At 41.4% G+C, this 23,703-nt stretch overlaps 1 protein-coding gene and 1 non-coding gene across 2 annotated transcripts in view; both read right to left on the reverse strand.

Annotated features, from left to right (window-relative positions):
- LOC137632749 (mitochondrial pyruvate carrier 2-like) overlaps nt 1–19,410 on the reverse strand; it is a 64,391-nt gene extending 44,981 nt beyond the window's left edge. The window contains exons 1-3 of the mRNA XM_068364826.1: nt 19,197–19,410; nt 4,634–4,674; nt 1,810–1,910 (exon numbers count right to left, since the gene is read on the reverse strand). Of these exons, the coding sequence (XP_068220927.1) occupies nt 1,810–1,910; nt 4,634–4,674; nt 19,197–19,281 (227 nt within the window). The 5' untranslated portion in view covers nt 19,282–19,410. The remainder of the gene's footprint in view (nt 1–1,809; nt 1,911–4,633; nt 4,675–19,196) is intronic.
- Nucleotides 19,411–23,189: 3,779 nt separating this feature from the next.
- On the reverse strand, nt 23,190–23,296 carry LOC137633359 (U6 spliceosomal RNA). The gene has a single exon (XR_011042179.1). It is a non-coding gene; the product is annotated as a U6 spliceosomal RNA (small nuclear RNA).
- Nucleotides 23,297–23,703: the final 407 nt, after the last annotated feature.

Below are 23,703 nucleotides of genomic sequence, written 5' to 3' on the forward strand. Positions count from 1 at the left end.
TTTTCTTTAGAGAAGAACTCCGTTCTTTCTTAGAAGCAGACTTCTTAATAGGTAACGAGTCGTCTTTACATCTATCAGACTGGGCGTGAGGGCGGCTAAATGCTTGCACTAACGTAAAAAGTTGTTCCTGCATGACAGACATAAAGGATTTAGCAACATCAGCTGGGTCTTGCGGCCCCGAAGGGGAGGGTTGACGAATAACACTCGTAGAAGGGGGAGGATCTTCGGCAGTAGGCTTAGGCTTCGCCCTTTTCACAGGCACGGAGTCGAAATCATCCTCCGACGGACAAGGTTCATAACTGCTAGAACCGGGAGAGAAAGAACGAGACAGTTCGTCGCGGTTCCATCTCCTCTTAGAAGGTCTTGACGCTTCAAACTTCCATTTACGTCTGGGTGAATTCTGAGAAGAAATTAACACATCCGACACGTCTTTTCCGTGACAGTCAAGAACAGCCTGGGACTCGGCAACAGGGCTGTTTGAGGCGACGGCTGACCAAGGGTACGTACCTCTCACCCCCTTTCGGTTGTCGACGTATCTTCTCCCTTGGTCCTGGGAGCTTGGTAGAGGTCTAGGCCTAGGGTTATGACAGGTTCGGTCAGTCGCCACCTCCACTGCACTAACACAAGCACTTTCACTATCCTTACCTTTAAAGGCCTTCAACTCGGCAGCCAAACTAGCGTACCGAGGGTCATCCGCAGATACGGATCCTGTAGGAGGTGCAGGAGTTACTAACTCAAGGGAAGGATCAACTTCCAAAGAGGAATCAATTATAGGTTCAAAAGATAAATCTACACTAAGTTCGTCTTCCTTACCACTAAAAGACTTAGACTTAGACCTAGAAGCTCTCCTAACTCTATCGAGCTCTAGTTTACGCACATAGAGCTTCATAATCAACCAATCCTTTTCATCCAAAACTTTACATTCCCCGCACCTATTATTAAGGCACAAACAAAACCCCTACAATTTAAACACACGGTGTGAGGGTCTACCGCCATTTTCGGTAGTCTCACCTTACATTCCTCATTCGCACAGACACGATAATGACTTTTTTCACTCATAATGAAAACAGCAAAAAAAGCAAAGAAATAACAAAAACACGATAGCCAAAACCCCAAATCAGAGTACTTCACCAAATAGCAGACTGGTACACCGATACAGGGAAAGCGAAGAAAAACTCTTAATGACGGACCAATGTGTTGTCGATCCGGCCGGCAGAGATGAACTGAAGAACAGAAAACGGGAATGATTCCTCCTACCACCCTTTAACGGGTGTTACCACCCAACCACCACAAGGCGGTTGCCACGTTTAGAAAAATTCTGCCGAAATAGAGATTATTAGCTATGTATATATAACTGCCGGGTAAGTTCTATTCATAAAAATGGAAGTTGAAGTAACAATAAGAAATAGAAAAAGTATTTGAGACACATTGAGAACTCTCTTGCCTGACGCAAGACTTCAATATGGAAAATTATGTTCCATGCTGAAACCAAGCAAATATGCCAAGGCAATTTCTAATTAAGATGGACACCTGGCCAGAGAAGTCAAATCCTGAATTTCTTATTTTTACTATTCTTGTCACAAACCTCGCACTTCAAACACATAGCATATGAGTTTTGTAGAAGATTAATTTAAATAGTTGACAATTCAACTCTTTATAAGAAATTGTCTTTTTATAAAAAAGGTCCCCCTTATCTTAAATCCCTTTACAATACTACAGAACTTCATGTCATTTAAGATAATATCTTTGATATCAACAACTGTTGAGTTACTGTAGTCAAAAGGCACTTTAACACAAGTTATAACTTACCTAGACCAAATGATTCCTGTAGCTGCTAAGGCTCCAGACTGGGTTAATGACAACTTCTCTGCCGGTCGTTTCAAATCACCCAGGCCAGCAATAACAAGTCCCTAGAAGTAAATATGATAAATAAATCTTTTCTACAATAAAGAGATAAATATTTTTCTGTACATGGGACACTTCGAGGACATCCTAAAAGGATAGGTTGTGTTCAATAAATCTAATAACTCCTATTGTATAATCTTTGTTTTTTACGTTTGAGCTACATAGCATTTACATTCAGCAGAGCCCCTTCAGATGGAATGAGAGTTATTCTCAGGTGCTAAATATGTGGCTATTACAAAAATCACAAATGTTAGCAACTTGTATATTTCTTAACTATACAAACCATAATTTTAAATAGGAATAAAGTCAGTTTTGCTGACCAAGCTGGGAGGAAAACAACACATCCTTTGTGGACGAGTAGCGGGAGTGTCAGGATGAAGGGGAGGGGGTGGGGGGTTAGGAGGGTCTCCCGCATGTTCTCATCCCCATTCTGAAGGTCCCAGCCTAGGTTTTGAGGGGAGGATGAGGTGGACAGTAAAGAGTTAAGAAAAATATAAATTACTAAAACTTGTGATTTGTTCCTATACAAAAACAGCCCTTCTCCTTTTAAATAAGAGACTCACAGTTAGGAGAGGGAAACCCTATTACACAAGTCTCGAGAAGGAACCCAAGGAAACAACCTACCCTCCCGGCATCTGTTCCCAGACCATAGGAGGAAAGTGAGAATCGGATATCTCACCACACAGCCACCCCTGCAAGGGTGAAAACTTAACAAGGAACCACAATCTAGGCTAACTAAATGTAGCTTCACACAGGCTACCCCTGAAAAGGGAAATTCTTGGCTCTTGGAAGCTGTTTACCTTCAAGGATTAATAAAAGTTCCTTCGGAGGATAAGGTTGCATTTCATGTATCATACACCAATATTACAGTAACACCACTATTTTCTATGATTTCCTGAAGAGTATATTATCAGATTTCTTTTATTCTCTATGGATTCATAAATAAATGTTTGCTGCGGGCGCTGAGAGGGTCCGAGAAACGTTCTTGCGGCCGATCCAATGGTCAAACTCCTCTTCTAGTCTGAAGGGTAACCTGCAGGGTGTTCTAGGAATATCCCAAACAACGGGGTCCGAATTTGACGAATGGCCTTTCTCGGCATCCCCCCCGGCGGCCGAAGTACCTGAAACACACGCCCAAGATGGGGGAGAAGAGGTAGTACCTGAATTCCCCTACATCGAGTCTTAGGTAGAGACGGGCCCTGCGGGCACCAGGACCTCGTCTCCTACACACTCTACCGCACTTCCCTCAGGCCCCACACATGCCTGTGACACCTCAGAAACTTCCCCCACAGGTAATTCAGACTCTTGGGGAAGGACAATGGGCCGCTTCCCCACAACGGACTTACCTCGACCCCTACCCTGGGTAGGGGAAGATGGAAGGGAACCACGTTCCGACGAGGCATCCAGGGACACCAAAGCAGAGGACGCGGTAGCTTTCTTGGGCGATTTCTTGGCCAACTTCTTCTTCTTAGTCCCATAAAGGACCCACTGAATCTCACCCCAAGACTCGCACTTCGAACACGTGGTGGTAGGGGAGCATACTTTGCCCATACATGACGAACAACGCGAGTGTGGATCAACCTCGGGCTTCGAAAGGAAAGCCCCACAAGACTTACCGGCCACAGGCCCAGGGCAACGGCGAGGATGCTCCATAATAAAAACCTAACACCAAGAGACACAAGGACACAAGGGAAAGGGGTAAGGATACGGGCACAGGAACCACGTGGTAAACACAAAGGGTCGCACTGGGTAAGAGAGAGCGCGGCGGGATGTGAATCACGTCGCGACCAGAAACTTACTGAGGAGCACGACCTAATCTAGCACGCTCTCTGACCCCGGGTCGCCTCAGGGCGCGTATCACTCCGCCTGAGGTCACCCATAGAAAATGGGAATAGGGTAAACTACACAAAATTCTGGTCGGTTGGGAAGAGTTACCAGTAACTCCTAAGAAAGTAGTTCTAGGTAAGTACTCTGTGTTGGAACAAATAGAGTTTAATATCTGTACAATAACCCATCAAGTTATCAGAACCAGACATCCAAAATATCTAAGAAAATTGCTACATATTGTGCAGCCAACAAACTGTGTTGACACGAGAATAGTTACAGATGGTTTCAAGTTATTGGAACTTAGATATATGTCTACTTTAGGCTCTAAAGCCTTTAAATATGCGGCCCAGAGACTATACAATAAGTTCCCACTAAACATCTGAAAGATTGAAGATACTAAGGCTTTCAAGAGGAAACTGAAGACTTTCTTGTTCTCTTAATGGTCTGATAGTGTGGATTTCACAATAAACGATCAATATGTGGTGTGATACGTTGAATGCTTTGGAACAAACATAGAATGACTGTGGTGGTCCTGTAGAGAGTAAGATTCCCCTGCTGTATAGCACCAGAAAAGCAGCCCTTAAAGTAAATTAAGATAACCAAATACATGAATGCCAAAAGGGTAAAATTTGCCCTGAAAATAAGTAAAGAAGATATTATGTTAGCCACAGCTGAAAACAAAGAGGCTACTTAGTGTCCTGGCTGGGGGGGGGGGAGTTCCACCCCCAGTAACTGCCGATACCTCCAAGTTCAAGCCAAGCTGAAAACTTACAGTTTATATTCTTATAGAAACAAAGAAGGCTTAAATAAAATACTTCATATGAAGCAAAGTAAAGTATCTATATGGTGCCTTACCTGTTATAATGCATACATTTTCTAGTAATGAAAATAGGATACTTACCCATTTGAAAGCAGGAGCCCAAAAGAAAACAGTTTTAGGACCTGCAAAGATACATTCAATCAGCCTTAGATTGTGGATGGCCCAGGATAGCTTGACGTACAAATTCTTGAAATTTTGGGTCATTTAAAATAAAATCTGCATTGAAAAATCATGAAGCATATTTCTGAGATAAACTCGCACGTACCACACTTTGGCACATGATTTCAATATTTTCTAGAATTATACTAATGAAATTTGAATAGATACCTAAAAGATGTCAAAAGACATACAGTAAGAAAGTAAGCTAATTCAGATCTTCTATTTTCCAATTATTCAAGAAAACCAGATCATTCTGACACCAAATTATGGTACATTGTTATTGTTATTATACGAGTACCGAACTACAAAGCTATAGAGTCATTTGAAATCCGAAGCTAATTTTGAAATATTAAAAATGATGAAAAACATAGTCACCCTTATCACCTACGTATAATTAGACAGTTTGGTTGAAGTTTTGATAACCAGCACAATATAGCCATGGATACATTACAATCACATATGAATTGGGATGGGAACAGATGCCTTGCACACACTACAGTATAACCTATTCAAGTCAAACCTCTTTCCAAATATACGGTCCTTCCAAGTTTGAATTTACCGGGATACCATCTGCAGAAAATACGCAGGCACCCGACTTAAGCCTCCAAAGATTATTACATTTTGATAAATAATTACTATTAATGTTATAGTATTGATTATTATTAAGTAAAAGCTACCATAATTTTAACTGCCTAAACATAACACACTGAAAGCAAGGTTCCTCATTTGTTATACTTTTCATGAACTTTCATAATTTATTTTTATACCAGCAAGTTGCTCAATAAATTATCAAATTATTTTTGCTCATTCTAGAACAATAAAAAAGTTCTGTAGTCCTAAAAGGCAAAGCTACAAATTCTAAAAGTAATTTGTATTTTTCTAAACTATAGAAACCTGAGCTCTTTAATACTGTAAAGGGATTTTGACGAAGGAAAAATCTATTTCTGGGCGAGAGACCCGTGTCGCCCAGTGAAATGCTCCTCTTGCACCATTTCTAAGGTACGTATATAACTGCTATATATTACCAGAGAAAAAATTGCATAGGGATGCCAGGTTGAACCCAGCTCGCTCACCTATAAAAGGTGTCGATATAATACTGGGGCGTGATAAATCACAACCAGAGGCCTCGCACCATTTAGATATCTCCTGTCAAAATCCCCGAACAGCGAGGTGCCGTTCAACCTCCCACTACTACTAACGATCCCACTCCAGTGACGTCACTCCTTTTTAGCACGCAATTTGATAGCCGGTTCTTACCTTGTGTGTGTATTTCCCGGGTTTTTTTCTGGATTTACCTCAAGATGTCGGACTCTACTGTCCCTCCATCTAAGTTAAGTACCAGATCTATGAGTTTTGAGATTTTGGAGGGGGCCTTGCCCCGTTTTGTTTATATTATTCAGCTTTATTATTCACGACCTTTCGTAGGTCTTTTTGGGCTCGGCTCCCTTCTCTCTCTCGTTCGTTCTTAACGATTTTCAATAAGTCCTCCATACTGATTGGAAACCTGAGCTCTTTAATAATACAGTAGTATATTTTTAGCTTGGCTGGAACTTTAGCTGATAAAATTTATAACGAAATGTTGTAGTTACTGGTAAGCAGAGCAGGCATGCCTTGCCCCAAGCTCCCCTACCCCGAGCCAATAAACCTAGTAGCCACTTTGACCTTCAACTAGGTGTTGAGGGGTGGCTGAGGCAGGGAATGAGACTTAAGACACTGTTTTGTATGGTTAGGAAAAATACAAATCATTTAAAAAATTTGTGATTTGTTCCTACACACACAAACCCTCAACCTTTAAAAGGAGACTTATCCTTAGGGTTGACGAAGCTCCACCAAAAGTGATATGTTAATCATCGGCAGTTAATATTACGGCTTGCTCCAGCTTGTATTGATTTTTGACAGTTAGCTCCCTTACAATAGAAACAAAATTTATCTACTGAACAATCTATGAGGGTATGTAATTCTGAACATATAAAACATATTTATCTATTAATACACTTAACATCGACATGGCAAAACCCATAACACTTGTAACATTGCATTGCTTGTGGATGAAATTTCCTGACAGCAATGTTCAAGCGTCATCTTAATGTACAGTAATTAGGTTGATAAAGTGCCCAAAATACTAATAAAATGGCATCATTATTCCATTTTTAGTTTTTCAAGTTTAAAAATACTATGAGGACATCTGTTCATTATGATGTCTTCTGAGAACTTATCCAAATCCATATACAGTAATAAATTATTCCTCGAGCATTATTAAAAGTATGATGTGGATATACCCTTTTCCAATACCAACCAAAAGGGAAGATTTAAAGTTAGTAAGCAGCCTTAACTAGCAAACTATGACCATATCTTTTCAAATTGCCTTGAGGAATGGTTCCACTTTTTTTTTTGAGGCACTTATACCTCTTGGTCATATTGGTATGTCTCTCTCTCTCTAAAAAGCATCATGTCAGACTGGTTTAAATATGATCCTGGGAGCAACTTCTTTTTCTTCCCGTTGAAGACGAGTGACCCTGGCCATGTAATCTCGCCGTCTCATTTTTCATCCTTGGTGAAGGATAGGGCAACACCGTCTCTCCCATGGGGAGAGAAACAGTAAGTGTCCTATCGATTGATCTTGAAGGACTAATAGTCCAAGGAGGGGAAAAAGGGCAGAACCCTTTTTCTCTCCAAAAGGCCATGTGCTCTTAGAGGCAGAGGTGCGGCAGAGATGGAAGAATGACTTGAAGTTTTAGTTCTACCGACTGCATGCAACAATGCTCCATACCTAAATTATGTTGACATTGTTGTCACTACTACACACTAGCAACAAGAACAAAAAGTGCATATTGGCAGGTTACACAGAAACTGTCAGTCAGCTACTGCAAAACCCTTTGTTTTCTTAAAATTCCTTCTAACACACTGATTAAGATGAAAAAAAAAAATAAAACAGCCAATCAACTGCACCTGACGTACATCTGTATTCGCCAGCGGCTAAAAACAAAGTGGCTGCACAGTGTACTAGCTGGGGGCCAGGGCCTCCCCGCCAACCCCAGGTAACTACTGACACCTCGTTATAAATTTTAACAGGCAAAGCTCCAGCCAAGCTGAAAGTATACTACTGTACTATTAAAGAAGGAGGGATTGCATTTCTTGTAGAAACATATACAGTACAGTATTAGAGTGGCCCTCAGTAGAGCACAGACCTCCGCCACGGCAGCTTATTTCTCGCCCTTTTGCTTAACCGTGACCTTCCAAAAATGTTATTTTCCTTAGTAAAATAAATTTTTGAATATACTTACCCGGTGATCATGTAGCTGCAGCTCTGCTGCCCGACAGAAAAAACCTACGGGCGGGATACGCCAGCGATCGCTATACAGGTGGGGGTGTACAACAACAGCGCCATCTGTCGAGTAGGTACTCCAGTACTTCTTTTCAACAAAGAACCAATTTTCTCCTCGGTCCACTGGGTCTCTATGGGGAGGAAGGGAGGTTCCTTTAATTCATGATCACCAGGTAAGTATATTCAAAAATTTATTTTTACTAAGGAAAATAACATTTTTCAATATTAATCTTACCCGGTGATCATGTAGCTGATTCACACCCAGGGGGGTGGGTGGAGACCAGCATACATGTTAACATAAGAAGCTAAGTATCCCGTATTTAATTTTAGCAGTTATTCAAAATAACAGACATAAAATTAATAAGTACCTGGTAAGGAAGTCGACTTGAACCATTACTCTGCCTTTTTAAGTACGTCTTCCTTACAGAGCCTCGCGATCCTCTTAGGATGCTGAGCGACTCCTAGGTGCTGAAGTATGAAGGGCTGCAACCCATACTAAAGGACCTCATCACAACCTCTAATCTAGGCGCTTCTCAAGAAAGAATTTGACCACCCGCCAAATCAACCAGGATGCGAAAGGCTTCTTAGCCTTCCGTACAACCCAAAAACAACAATAAAAAGCATTTCAAGAGAAAGATTAAAAAGGTTATGGGATTATGGGTATGTAGGGGTTGAGCCCTCACCTACTACTGCACTCGCTGCTACGAATGGTCCCAGGGTGTAGCAGTTCTCGTAAAGAGACTGGACATCTTTAAGGTAAAATGATGCGAACACTGACTTGCTTCTCCAATAGGTTGCATCCATTACACTCTGCAGAGATCTGTTTTGTTTGAAGGCCACTGAAGTAGCGACAGCTCTAACTTCATGTGTCCTTACCTTCAGCAAAGCATGGTCTTCCTCATTCAGATGAGAATGGGCTTCTCTAATCAAAAGTCTGATGTAATAAGAAACTGCGTTCTTCGACATCGGTAAAGCAGGTTTCTTAATAGAACACCATAAAGCTTCTGATTGTCCTCGTAATGGCTTCGTACGTCTTAAATAGTACTTAAGAGCTCTTACTGGGCAAAGTACTCTCTCTCGTTCGTTTCCAACCAAACTAGACAGACTTGGAATCTCGAACGATTTGGGCCAAGGACGAGAAGGGAGTTCGTTTTTAGCTAAAAAACCAAGCTGTAAGGAACATGTAGCCGTTTCAGATGTAAAACCTATGTTCCTGCTGAAGGCGTGTATCTCACTGACTCTTTTAGCTGTCGCTAAGCAAACGAGGAAAAGAGTCTTCAAAGTGAGATCTTTAAAAGAGGCTGATTGAAGCGGTTCGAACCTTGCTGACATCAGGAACCTTAAAACCACGTCTAAGTTCCAACCTGGTGTGGCTAACCGACGCTCCTTTGAGGTCTCAAAAGACTTAAGGAGGTCCTGTAGATCTTTGTTGTTGGAAAGATCTAAGCCTCTGTGGCGGAAGACTGCTGCCAACATGCTTCTGTAACCTTTGATCGTAGGAGCTGATAGGGACCTGACCTTCCTTAGGTGTAAAAGGAAGTCAGCTATCTGCGTTACAGAGGTACTGGTTGAGGATACTGAATTCGCCTTGCACCAGCTTCGAAAGACTTCCCATTTAGACTGGTAGACCTTGAGAGTGGATGCCCTCCTTGCTCTGGCAATCGCTCTGGCTGCCTCCTTCGAAAAGCCTCTAGCTCTTGAGAGTCTTTCGATAGTCTGAAGGCAGTCAGACGAAGAGCGTGGAGGCTTGGGTGTACCTTCTTTACGTGCGGCTGACGCAGAAGGTCCACTCTTAGAGGAAGAGTCCTGGGAACGTCTACTAGCCATTGCAGTACCTCGGTGAACCACTCTCTCGCGGGCCAGAGGGGAGCAACCAACGTCAACCTTGTCCCTTCGTGAGAGGCGAACTTCTGCAGTACCTTGTTGACAATCTTGAACGGGGGGAACGCATAAAGGTCTAGATGGGACCAATCCAGAAGAAAGGCATCTACGTGAACTGCTGCTGGGTCCGGAATCGGTGAGCAATAATTCGGGAGCCTCTTGGTCATCGAGGTAGCGAACAGATCTATGGTGGGCTGACCCCACAGGGTCCATAGTCTGTTGCAAACATTCTTGTGAAGGGTCCATTCTGTAGGGATGATCTGACCCTTCCGGCTGAGGCGGTCTGCCATGACATTCATGTCGCCTTGAATGAACCTCGTTACAAGCGATATCTTTAGATCTCTTGACCAGATGAGGAGGTCCCTTGCGATCTCGAACAACGTCATCGAATGAGTCCCTCCTTGCTTGGAGATGTACGCCAAGGCTGTAGTGTTGTCGGAGTTCACCTCCACCACCTTGCCTAGAAGGAGGGACTTGAAGCTTCTCAAGGCCAGATGAACTGCCAGTAGCTCCTTGCAGTTGATGTGTAGTGCTCTTTGATCCGGATTCCACGTGCCCGAGCATTCCCGACCGTCCAGTGTCGCACCCCAGCCCGTGTCCGATGCGTCCGAGAAGAGAAGGTGGTCGGGGGTCTGAACAGCCAGTGGTAGACCTTCGTTGAGAAGAATGTTGTTCTTCCACCACGTCAGTGCAGACTTCATCTCTTCGGATACAGGAACTGAGACCGCTTCTAGCGTCTTGTCCTTTCTCCAGTGAGCAGCTAGGTGAAACTGAAGGGGACGGAGGTGGAGTCTCCCTAACGCGATGAACTGGTCCAGCGATGAAAGTGTCCCTATTAGACTCATCCACTGTCTGACTGAACATTGGTTCCTTTTCAGCATGCTCTGGATGCATTCTTGGGCTTGACTGATTCTGGGGGCCGACGGAAAAGCCCGAAAAGCTTGACTCCGAATCTCCATACCTAGATAGACTATGGTTTGGGATGGGACGAGTTGGGACTTTTCTATATTGACCAGGAGACCCAATTCCTTGGTCAGATCCATAGTCCATTTGAGATTCTCCAGACAGCGACGACTTGACGCAGCTCTTAAAAGCCAGTCGTCCAAATAGAGGGAGGCTCTGATGTCTGCTAAATGCAGGAATTTGGCAATATTCCTCATCAGTTTGGTAAACACTAGAGGTGCCGTGCTTAGGCCAAAGCACAGGGCTTGGAACTGGTAAACCACCTTCCCAAAGACGAACCTTAGGAAAGGTTGGGAATCTGGGTGGATGGGGACGTGAAAGTACGCGTCCTTTAGGTCTAACGAGACCATCCAGTCTTCCTTCCTGACCGATGCTAGCACCGACTTCGTCGTCTCCATGGTGAACGTCTGCTTGGTGACAAAGACATTTAAAGCACTGACGTCCAGCACCGGTCTCCACCCTCCAGTCTTCTTCGCTACTAAGAAGAGACGGTTGTAGAAGCCCGGGGATTGATGGTCCCGGACTATGACAACCGCTCCCTTTTGTAGCAAGAGAGACACCTCTTGCTGTAAAGCTAGCCTCTTGTCCTCCTCTCTGTACCTGGGAGAGAGGTCGATGGGAGTTGTTGCTAGAGGGGGCTTGCGCAAGAATGGAATCCTGTACCCCTCTCTGAGCAACTTCACAGACTGTGTGTCTGCACCCCTGTTCTCCCAGGCCTGCCAGTAGTTCTTGAGCCTGGCTCCCACTGCTGTCTGGAGACGATGGCAGTCAGACTCTGCCTTTTGAGGACTTGGAACCCTTCTTCTTTTTGCCACGTTGACTATCGGCACGGGTACCTCCTCTGCTGGAGGTTCTGCCACGAAAGGGCGGAATGAACCTAGATGCAGGTGTGTCCATCCTAGGTCTAGGGACGGAAGGTAAAGCTGTCACTTTACGTGCGGAAGACGCCACCAAGTCATGGGTGTCTTTCTGGATCAACGAGGCGGCAATCCCCTTGATCAGCTCTTCAGGAAAGAGGCACTTGGATAGCGGAGCAAACATCAGCTCTGACTTCTGACATGGTGTGATCCCCGCCGACAAGAAGGAGCAAAGGTGATCTCGCTTCTTAAGAACTCCTGACACGAAAGAAGCCGCAAGCTCGCCAGACCCATCCCGAATGGCTTTGTCCATGCAGGACATGATGAGAATGGCAGAGTCCTTGTCCGAAGGGGAGGTCTTCCTGCTCAACGCTCCCAAACACCAGTCCAGGAAGTTGAAGATCTCAAACGCACGGAAAACTCCCTTCAAAAGATGGTCCATGTCCGAGAAGGTCCAGCAAATCTTGGAGCGTCTCATAGCCAGTCTGCGGGGAGAGTCTACCAGACTTGAGAAGTCGCCCTGGGCAGAGGCAGGAACTCCCAAGCCAAGATCTTCTCCCGTGGCATACCAGACGCTAGATTTGGAAGCAAGCTTGGTCGGGGGAAAGATGAAGGAAGTCTTTCCCAGTTGCTTCTTGGCCTGCAACCACTCTCCCAGTACCCTTAAAGCTCTCTTGGATGAGCGAGCGAGTACGAGTTTCGTAAAGGCAGGAGCTGCTGACTGCATGCCTAAAGCGAACTCAGAGGGAGGTGAGCGTGGAGCTGCAGACACAAACTGGTCCGGATACAACTCCCTAAACAGGGCAAGGACCTTCCTAAAGTCTAAGGAGGGAGGCGTAGTCTTGGGTTCGTCCATGTCGGAGTGTTGATCGTCCAAATGCGCAGCTTCGTCGTCATCAGAGATTCCTTCATCCGAATGCTGAGGAGGAAGCGGCAAAGGAGGAGAAGAAAGCTGAACGGCTGAATCCGGCAGCACGGGTGCATGCGTAGCTGCACTGGATCCAACATCATGCCGCTGCTGGTCAGTCTGAGAGCTGGCAACAACAAAAGCGGAGTGGTGGTGCGTGGTGGGGACTGCCGTGGGTTGCGGAGACTGCCGCATTGCGTCAAAACACGGCAGCTTGACTGCACCTTCCCACTGCTGATGCGGTAGCTCACGCATGTCAACGGAGGGTGCCGCATGTCGGCTAACGTCAACATGCGTCTGGCAGGATCGACTGCGCATCGGTGGTGGAGCTCTCACAGCCGGAGTGTGGGAGCAGGCAGCCGCAGTGTCAGCTGAGCGCACAACCGTGGCAGGTTGTAGGTTAACGGGAGCAGCGTCAACCTTCTCAGCACGATACTCCTGCATGAAAGAAGCTAGCTGAGTCTGCATAGACTGCAGCATAGACCACTTAGGGTCTACAGCGGTTGGTGCGGCAACAGACGGAGTGATTGCCTGCTGCGGAACCACTCTACCTCTCTTGGGAGGTGTGCTGTCTTCGGAAGACTGCGGCGAGTCCGAACTGACCCAGTGGCTACACCTGGGCCGTTGGACTCGCTCGGAAGGGACCTTGCGCTTGAGAGGTCGTGAGACCTTGGTCCAGCGTTTCTGTCGAGAAACTACTTCCGCAGACGAGGAATGAATGGGCTCACTCGTCTGTTTGTGGGTGGGACGATCTCTGCAAGATACGTCCTCAACCACTGAGGGTACATCTGTACGCTGATCAAGGCCTGTCGAACCCTTTGGTCCTTCGACATTGCTTCTCCCCTGGGCTTGGGAGCTTGCAAGAGGTCCCGGACTGGGAGGACGACTGGCACGAACAGATGCACCCTCATGCGTAACACTGACACTTTTCACAACACTTGCACTCACTACACTTCCCACTGAACTTTTCTCCTTCAACTCCTTGACGTCGGCCAAGAGTTGATTGCGGTCATTCGCTAATGACTCCACTCTGTCACCAAGAGCCTGAATGGCACGCATCATGTCTGCCATCGAGGGTTGTTGAGAGCTAGTAGAGGGGTCGGGTGTAACCACTACAGGGGAAGGAATAGGTTGTGGGGCATGGGGAGAGGAAAAATCAAAAGAGCGAGACGAACTCCTCCTGATCCTATCCTTCTCTAGCCTACGTGCATTCTTAAGGAATTCTTGAAAATCGAATTCCGAAAGCCCAGCGCATTCCTCACATCGATCTTCCAATTGACAGGCTTTACCCCTACAATTGGAACAAACGGTGTGAGGATCAATAGAGGCCTTCGGAAGACGCCTAGAACAGTCCCTAGCGCTACACTGCCTGTACTTGGGGACTTGAGTAGGGTCAGACATCTTGAATTAGTCAAAGGGGGAAATCCAAAATCTATCCAAGTCGTCAACAAATAATCCAAAAAACTAATCAATGAAAGCTTGAAAAGGTATTGATGATAACTCCTGTACAGCGAAAGCTAAAAACTAGAGAGAATACATCACCAAAAGCGTGAAAATCAACTCCAGAAACAACAGCGTATCAAGTAGGTCTTGCCGGTGGCACGACAGAGAGAAAATTGGTTCTTTGTTGACAAGAAGTACTGGAGTACCTACTCGACAGATGGCGCTGTTGTTGTACACCCCCACCTGTATAGCGATCGCTGGCGTATCCCGCCCGTAGGTTTTTTCTGTCGGGCAGCAGAGCTGCAGCTACATGATCACCGGGTAAGATTAATATTGAAAATTGAGTAATATTGAGCATTTTACATAAGTTAATCCCTGCAAGTTTCATTCACCTAAGATTAAAATTGTGGCCAGGAAGCTGTTATCAAACACAAACAAACAGGGGGTAAAACAACCTCTCTCCAACTTTGTTGGAGGAAGTAATACTGAATCGAGCAAAATTGGTCCTCATTTCTGTACAGTATTCTATAAAAAGATAGTGATAATGCACCATCCCATTTTTTGACATTCTAAGATTTTTTGTTGAAATTTATGTTGTTACTAGCATGCAGTCTGGCTTATTGCAACCACTAATAAAGGGATCTGCTAGTGGTTGGTTCTGATAAATAGCTACAAAATTATTGCAAACTTATGGTATGAGTGAGTTTACCCTTATTTGAGAGAGAGAGAGAGAGAGAGAGAGAGAGAGAGAGAGAGAGAGAGAGAGAGAGAATTATACAAATATGACAAATAAAATTAGCTGTAACAACATAACTGTATGATTTACACATGTAGCAAATATTTTAACCCTTTTACCCCCAAAGGACGTACTGGTACGTTTCACAAAAGCCATTCCTTTACCCCCATGGACGTACCGGTACGTCCTTGCAAAAAAATGCTATAAAAATTAGTTTTTCATATTTTTTGATAATTTTTTAAGAAAATTCAGGCATTTTCCAAGAGAATGAGACCAACCTGACCTCTCTATGACAAAAATTAAGGCTGTTAGAGCAATTTAAATAAAATATACTGCAAAATGTGCTTGGAAAAAAATAACCCCCTGGGGGTTAAGGGTGGGAAATTTCCAAATACCCCGGGGGTAAAAGGGTTAACAAAATATTTCTTAAACATTGGAAAAGGTTTTAAGCAAATCCCACATAGTACACTGCAGTCGAAGCACCCCATTAACGAGATAATTACTCAACAAAAGAAGGAGGATGCTGCTAATCATGAGGACTGATTACTGCGTGCCTATGGCATACCACTATTATCCAATGTTTTGAAATTACTTTATATATGGTAACAAATTTTGCACAGAACCTTTAAATACCATCAAATTGAATTCGAACAAGAATTATCTAAATCATAGGACATGAATTTGAAAAAACCCTTTGATATCAACTGAAAAAACACTACAAAAAAACTATTCTCAAAATATTAATTACTGTATCTACAAAATATATACAATATACAATGTAGGTAAATTAAAGTAAATGAATATGTTGGATATTTGAGAAAAATACTACTACATCTTTTCAATTGTTATATTTCTTTTCCATTTCAATAACCCTTCACTTGAACTTAGTTCCTGAGAACATTCTTCAATATGAAACGATAATTTCACCATTTGCAATTACAGCACACATTTACAATAAGCTAATAAAATACAGGTTAGCATTATAGCTAACACTTAAAGCTACTGTATATTCATAAACATTTCCTTCAGATTTATTTAGGAGTCTGTAATTATAATGAGTCTGTATTTATAATGAGTCTGTAATAATGCTAAAGCCTCCCGGCTAGTACAGTGGTAACATGTTTGCCTAGCATTTGCATGGCAGCAGATCGATCCCAGCCCGGGACCGTGAGTTTAAGCGGTTTACTTGAGGAGGCCACTGCTGTGGTTGGGCACCACAGTGGGGGGTTAGGTTTGCCTAGATTATGTTCTGGTGAGCATCTATTCTGATAAAACTGGAACTGAAATCAGACACCTTTACCTTTAAATGAAAAAGTGACATCTGAGGGTGGTTATAAAATGTTTATTCAAGCAAAGAATTTCTTTTCAAAAGTATTTTCATAACCTATTAAATGGAGTTCACTATATGTGGAAGAAGTCATACCCAATCCAACGAGACTATACAGGTCTTCAATTTACAAACTTAATTGGCTCCAAGAAGCTTTATGTAAGTCGAATTGTTTTAAGTCCAACTTTGTTGAATTTTAGCCCAGGGTAGGCCTAACATGAATCCCATATCTATGATTTCCAGCTGCCAAAGTCAACAAAGAGTCGTGTTTCATATAAAATAGATATCAGGTTATTACAAAATTAATGTTGTTTTCCTTAACCCTTTTACCCCCAAGCTATGTTGAACTTTCAAACACATTTTGCTACATCTTTTTTCTTTTTTTAAATTGCTCTAACAGCCTTAATTTTTGTCATAGAGAGGTCAGGTTGGTCTCATTCTTTTGGAAAAGGCCTGAAGTTTCTCATAAAGTTATCAGAAATATGCAAAAAAAAATTTAAATAAGTTTTTTGCAAGGACGTACCAGTACGTCCATTGGGGGTTAAAGGGTTAATGGCATATATGTTGTAATATTGTTTTATTACAGTATTTTGTTATCTTTGTTATTTTCAGTTGGATTTGTGTTTGTATCCCGAATGTTTGTGAGTTGAGGGACCTTCTGTAATCATGTGATAGGACTACAGAATTATGCCATCAACGATATTAAACTTTAAAGGTAATTTGTAACTTTGCTAGCAATACAAAAGGGAGTCATTTAACTAGGAGATAACTTCAGTGGGGGTTGGAACGGCTGTTGAATAATTAGTATGCGAGATAATTAATGACAGGTAGTGCGAGGGGAATAGTACCGCCTACCTGCCTGTCAAAGAAAAGCCATTTTTGACCTTCGGCTCAGGACTGTAGGGAGTGGTTGAGGAGTGAAGTATAATTTAAAGGCATCAGGTTAGCCTATCTATCTTGCATGGCACTTCCCCTAATATTGGGAGGAAGTCGACATAAAAAATCAAAAGAAACAAAATAAGCATTTTTCTTCTCATCGTCCCTCTGCCTGACGAGGGACTCAGCTGAGTTTCGTTGCTACTGCTAGGGTGCCACATCCCAACCTCCCCCTTTTTCCAACACAAATAAAGCTTTATAAGCTGACTCCCCTACTGCTGCTATATCAGCAGTCACCAAGGTGACACAAGGTAGCAGCAGGGCCTATCGAAACAAACAAAGGTTTGTATACCATGAAAATTAGGAATTATTTTAAAATTTCAATATTTCTTTAGGCAGATTGATTGATTGATTTCAAGTTTTCTGGCATCCTGACTCCTAAGGTCATTGACGCCGATATCATTTATTTTATATAAAAAATAATAGAATATTTAATTAAAACCATAAAAGTTGACCGTCATTATAGAAGTTAAATAGTTTTCAGAAGACTCTTTCCGCAGAGACACAAACCTTTCATCCTTTCAATAAGAGACAAATTTATTAGTGGGAGATGGTCCTAAGAACAGAACTGGAAAATTCTTTTCGTTTCTGGAAGTTTCATTCTTCCTGGTCCAGTATGGGGAGCAAGGAAGCACACTCCAACGCTGGCATCAAGAATTTCTGTTTGGTTAACTATATTGACGATGTCAGTTCCAGGTCGTTTAGTGAGGAAACCAGGCTAGATTTTTTGGGGTGTATGTATTATAGCGGCCACCTGGTGTGTATGACGGCTGACTAAGAATACGGCAGTGTAAGGGGGTTCGCAGGGTGGCGTTAGTAACCACCCCCCCCCCTTTAGGCAAGTAGGTAAGGACATGGCTTTTAGGTTAGGTTAGGTGGGGAAGTTTAAGTTTAGTTGGTGTCCATATTTTATGCTCGCTGGAAGAACTGGCCGCTGATATACAAAGGCTCAAAAAAACTTAACAAAGAGGTAAATATGTAGATTGACGGGACAGTATTAAATTGTAAAAATGAACGTTTCTTAGACTGGGATGACACGGGCTCTATCTATCGGGAAAGTTGGAAACTAAGCAGGAGCTACCCATGACTTGCGTTCGGACTGTGCTGAACTTAGAAAATATTGCTGTGGTAAAGGTAAATATTATTCAAAATGATAAAATATGATAAAATAACATCATATTATGGTATGTTGGATCATTGTAAAGAACATCTTCCCCATAATGAAAAACGATTTGGCTAGTAATAAGAAAGATATCGCCCTGTCCCCAAAAACTACAGACCAGGTTACGACTTGTCTTGAGGTAAGCTAGGACGTGAATGCCTAAAGGGGGTGACAATGTAGGTAAGAATTGCCAGTTATTATTATTGTAATTATCATCATTATTGTTATTATTATCATTATTAATGTTGTTATTATTATCATTATTATTAGTTTTAATATTATTGATATTTATATTATTATTAGCTAAGCTACAACCCTAGGGCTTATAGCATCCGAATTAGGTTAGGTGGAAAATCATAGGTCAGGTCATAACCTTGTTTAAATCCCCTTCTGTTATGATAAGTAGTTAGGAAAACTCTCCAGAATACAGGAATACATAATGAATGAATACCCTAGAATACGTCAAAATACAACGAAATACAATTTGAATTAATACCCTAGAATACGTCAAAATACAATTTGAATTAATACCCTAGAATACGTCAAAATACAACAAAATACAATTTGAATTAATACCCTAGAATACGTCAAAATACAATTTGAATTAATACCCTAGAATACGTCAAAATACAATTTGAATTAATACCCTAGAATACGTCAAAATACAACCAAATACAATTTGAATTAATACCCTAGAATACGTCAAAATACAATTTGAATTAATACCCTAGAATACGTCAAAATACAATTTGAATTAATACCCTAGAATACGTCAAAATACAACCAAATACAATTTGAATTAATACCCTAGAATACGTCAAAATACAATTTGAATTAATACCCTAGAATACGTCAAAATACAATTTGAATTAATACCCTAGAATACGTCAAAATACAATTTGAATTAATACCCTAGAATACGTCAAAATACATCAAAATACAATTTACCTGCTGGATGATTCCACATCGGCTGGAATTTCGGGGGCACGAATTTGTCCGCCTTGCGAATTAAAGATCGGTATATCACAGACATGGTTTTGAAGGGTTATTCACTTTAATATGTCTTAATTAAGTGCGTAATGGTTTTAAAAAACAAGTAAATAAGTTATGGTCCTTGTGTGATCCAGTTTCTTTCAGTAACTTATTAGAGGTTGGCCTTGACTGGGCCGACCGGACTGAATTTATTTGATTTGATTCCTTGACGCCGATCAGCTGATGCAAACATGTGTAGTAGTGATTCTCATTTGGAAAACAAGAAAATCTTCAGTTTCCTCTTGAAAGCCTTAAAAATTAAGTTTTCAGATATAAAAGGAATTTCCTGTTAAGAGTAGGGTTACCCTGCAGGGTAGGACTAGAAAAGCAGCCTTTAAAGTATAAGTAAAGTATATATATAAAAGGAAATACTACCGTAGTTTACCCATACATTGTTATATAGAAAACGAAAAGGGTACTTTAAGTAAGAAAATGAACAGATATATTAGGGGTAGCTACTCTATATTACACACAATCGTGGGATAGAATATAAATCTGCTGAGAAAAAAAGGGGGAGTGGGGAAATCTCCATATTGTTTTCTATTACTGCACATTATGCTGCCTTTCCATGGTTTTCATAGCAATTACTATATGGAGTGTGCACGGGAATTTCTTTTGGAATTTTATTAGCTGCATTCCATTCGTGTATGACGTTGGCTACTACTGCAGTTTATAAATCCATCAGGAAAAGTAATTTTCCCTAACGTGTAGGTACCTTTTATGTGGAAATATATTTCAGTAGCTGCTAACTAATATAATTTTGTTGTTATTGTTGTAATAAGCCCAAGGACTCCAACAGGGGTACGAAATAAGGAGAAACTACAAGTAGTTTAAGAATAATAATAACATTAAAATAAATCTTCCATAAATAAACTATAAAACCTTGATAGTAACAAGAGGATAAAAAATTCTAAATAACAAGAGGAAGAGAAACAAGATAAAAATAGTGTGCCCGAGTGTACCCTCAAGCAAGAGATCTCTAACCTAAGGCAGTGGAAGACTTTTCTGTAGATTCGTCAGTTTAAGCCACCTCACTCTCTTAAGATCTATTTCAAATCAGTCTTAGCGACCCTAGTGAGATGCTGGGCTAGAAATTACTTTACAGATAATGTTACTGAAAGTATTACAGTTGTTATTGCTCTAAATTCTGCCTACTGGCTATAATCCACTGTCTTGGGTTAGAACTTTCTTGCTTGAAGGTACACTCGGGCACACCATTCTATTCTATTTCTCTTCCTCGTGTTTTGTTATTTTTTTTTATAGTTTATATAGGAAATATTTATTCTAATAATGTTGCTGTTCTTAATATATTTATTTTTTTCCTTGTTTCCTTTCCTCATCGGGCAATTTTCCCTGTTGGGGCTCCTTAGCTTATAGCATCCTGCTTTTCCAACTATTGTTGTAGCTTAGCACGTAATAATAATACCAATACTAAAGGAGAATCTTGAACCTTCTCAGCAAATAAAGAATTAGTGATAGGGGTCGCCATCACTACTAGAACCAGAATTCTCAGAGACTTCAGAGGAAGTTGGACTATCATCCACGAGTCCTGGACTATTCCGAATCTCTGTTAGTGGAAGACCATGGTACAGAGGCTATGGCACTACCCAAGACTAAGAGAACTATGGTTTGATTTTGGAGTGGCCTTCTCCTAGAAGAGCTGCTTACCATAGCTACAGAGTCTCTTCTACCCTTATCGAGAGGAAAGTAGCCACTGACCAATTACAGTGCAGTAGTTAACCCTTTGGGTGAAGAAGAATCTTTTTTGTAATCTCAGTGTTGTCAGATGTATGAGGACAGAGGAGAATTTGTAAGGAATAGGCCAGACTATTCGGTGTATGAGTAGGCAAAGGGAAAGTGAACCGTAACCAGAGTAAAGGATCCAATGTAGCACTGTCTGGCCAGTCAAAGGACCCCATAACTCTCTAGTGGTAGTATCTCAACTGGCGGCTGGTGCCCTGGCCAACCTACTACTAAAGTTAAAGGCCTGGTTTGAACCTCCAGTTTATCTTAGGAGGCACTTTCTCTGTTACAGGATCAGGACCCTTCGGATACCAGAGAAAGTGCCTCCTAAGATAAACTGGAGGTTCAAACCAGGCCCTTAACTTTAGTAGTAGGTTGGCCAAGCCACGAGCCGCCCGTTGAGATACTACCACTAGAGAGTTATGGGGTCCTTTGACTGGCCAGACAGTACTACTTTGGATCCTTCTCTCTGGGTACGGTTCACTTTCCCTTTGCCTACTCATACACCGAATAGTCTGGCCTATTCTTCACAGATTCTCCTCTGTCCTCATGCACTTGACAACACTGAGATTACCAAAAAAAAAAATTCTTCTCCACACAAGGGGTTAACTACTGCACTGTAATTGTTCAGTGGCTACTTTCCTCTTGGTAAGGGTAGAGGAGACTCTTTAACTATGGTAAGCAGCTCTTCTAGGAGAAGGCCACTCCAAAATCAAACCATTGTTTTCTTAGTCTTGGGTAGTGCCATAGCCTCTGTACCATTGTCTTCCAGTGTCTTGGGTTAGAGTTCTCTTGCTTGAAGGTACACTCGGGAAAACTAATTCTATATAATTTCTCTTCCTCTTGTTTTATTAAATTATTTAAAGTTTATATATGAAATATTTATTTTAATGTTGTTACTGTCCCTAAAATATTTTATTCTTCCTTGTTTCCTTTCCTCACTGGGCTATTTTCCCTGTTGGGGCCCCTGGGCTTATACCATCCTGCTTTTCAAATTAGGGTTGTAGCCTAGCAAATAATAATAATAATAATAATAATAATAATAATAATAATAATAATAATAATAATAATAATAATATCAGTTACCGATGTCACTCATAGTTAAACTTGGTCTCTTGGGATGAAAAACACCTTTAAACCCACTTACCTGGACCAATAATTACTTCTGTTTATCACTGCTTCGTTAGTACATAATCAGTTAATGAAATAAACAAAGCTACGAGATTGGATTACATAATCTAATCTCTGTAATATACAAAATTAAAGCAATAAGGAAGTGGATATCTTAACATTCTCAGGAGAAATACAAATTAATTCAAAGCAAAATTAACACAAAATTAAGTAAATGATATTATTATTATTATTATTATTATTATTATTATTATTATTATTATTATTATTATTAATATTATTATTATTAATTGCTAGGCTACAAACCTAGTTTGGAATGCAGAATGCTATAAGCCCAAGGCTCCAACAGGGAAAATAGCCCAGTGAGGAAAGGAAACAAGGACAAATAAAATATCTTAAGGACAGTAACAACATTAGAATAAATAATTCCTATGTAAACTATAAATACTTTAATGAAATATTTACAAAGATTATATTAGGCCGAATAGAAAGACAGCTATTGGCGGGGTATATATACACCAATACTTTATAATTTCATTTTCTTTAACTAGTATCCTAATTTTTCTTATAATGTCCGATCAATTAAATTAATAGTCAGGATATACTTTGACGCCGATAGATCGCATCATTTCATCCTTAAAAAAAAAAAAAAAACTCTTATTGGAGATAATTTTTTCATGTCTTTTGTGACCCCCTTTTGTGAGTTAGTATAATGATGAATTCTTTATAAGCTGCAGGAATATAGAGCCTATTTCATGCGAAGAAAATACCAACATAAGATTACATATAGTCAATCCAGCAGAGGATAAAACAACTTCATAATAAAAAGCTGCTGCTTTGTAAAAGAAATGCATTAAAGAGTGTCTGACTTATTTATGACACAATCTAACGCTTCCTCCGACAGGCGACCGTGGATTCGAACCTACCTCGCGCAGCGCAGGCAAATTTAGAAGTAGAAAAAGACGTTTTCTCCTTTTATACTAACATTTTTTACCTTTAGCATTAATCCAGAGCAAAACTAGAAGGGGTGCGGCTAAAAATGTGGAACGCTTCACGATTTTGCGTGTCATCCTTGCGCAGGGGCCATGCTAATCTTCTCTGTATCGTTCCAATTTTAGTATATGTACTGCCGAAGCAAGTTCAAAGTATAGTGAGGAGTTATCGCAGCACATGATTCACAAAAAGGACAAGTGCAACTGCATGTGCCATTGCAAGAATGTTGATCTCATAGAATGTATTTGACTTTGAAAAAGAATACATTTTCGAGTAATTTCAAGTAATTTAGACAAGAGCTTGATTCCAAAACTAAAATATATCGCTGGGAATTGCAATGTTCAACTTGAGGGGTTCGACTCACCCGCTATGCTTGGAATTTTTGAAATTCAGATAACTGCATTTTTAGCTTGGAAAATGTCTATAACTTGTGTTTCAAATGGTATATTTAATAAAAAAAAACATTTATTTTATTGATAAAACATCTATTTCTCATCTTTACGTAAGCGCATCCAGTCCTTTACGCTACGCTTCGTAAACCAGGTTCGTAATTATT

Source organism: Palaemon carinicauda, chromosome 42 (assembly GCF_036898095.1).
Source record: "Palaemon carinicauda isolate YSFRI2023 chromosome 42, ASM3689809v2, whole genome shotgun sequence".
Lineage (NCBI taxonomy): Eukaryota > Metazoa > Arthropoda > Malacostraca > Decapoda > Palaemonidae > Palaemon > Palaemon carinicauda.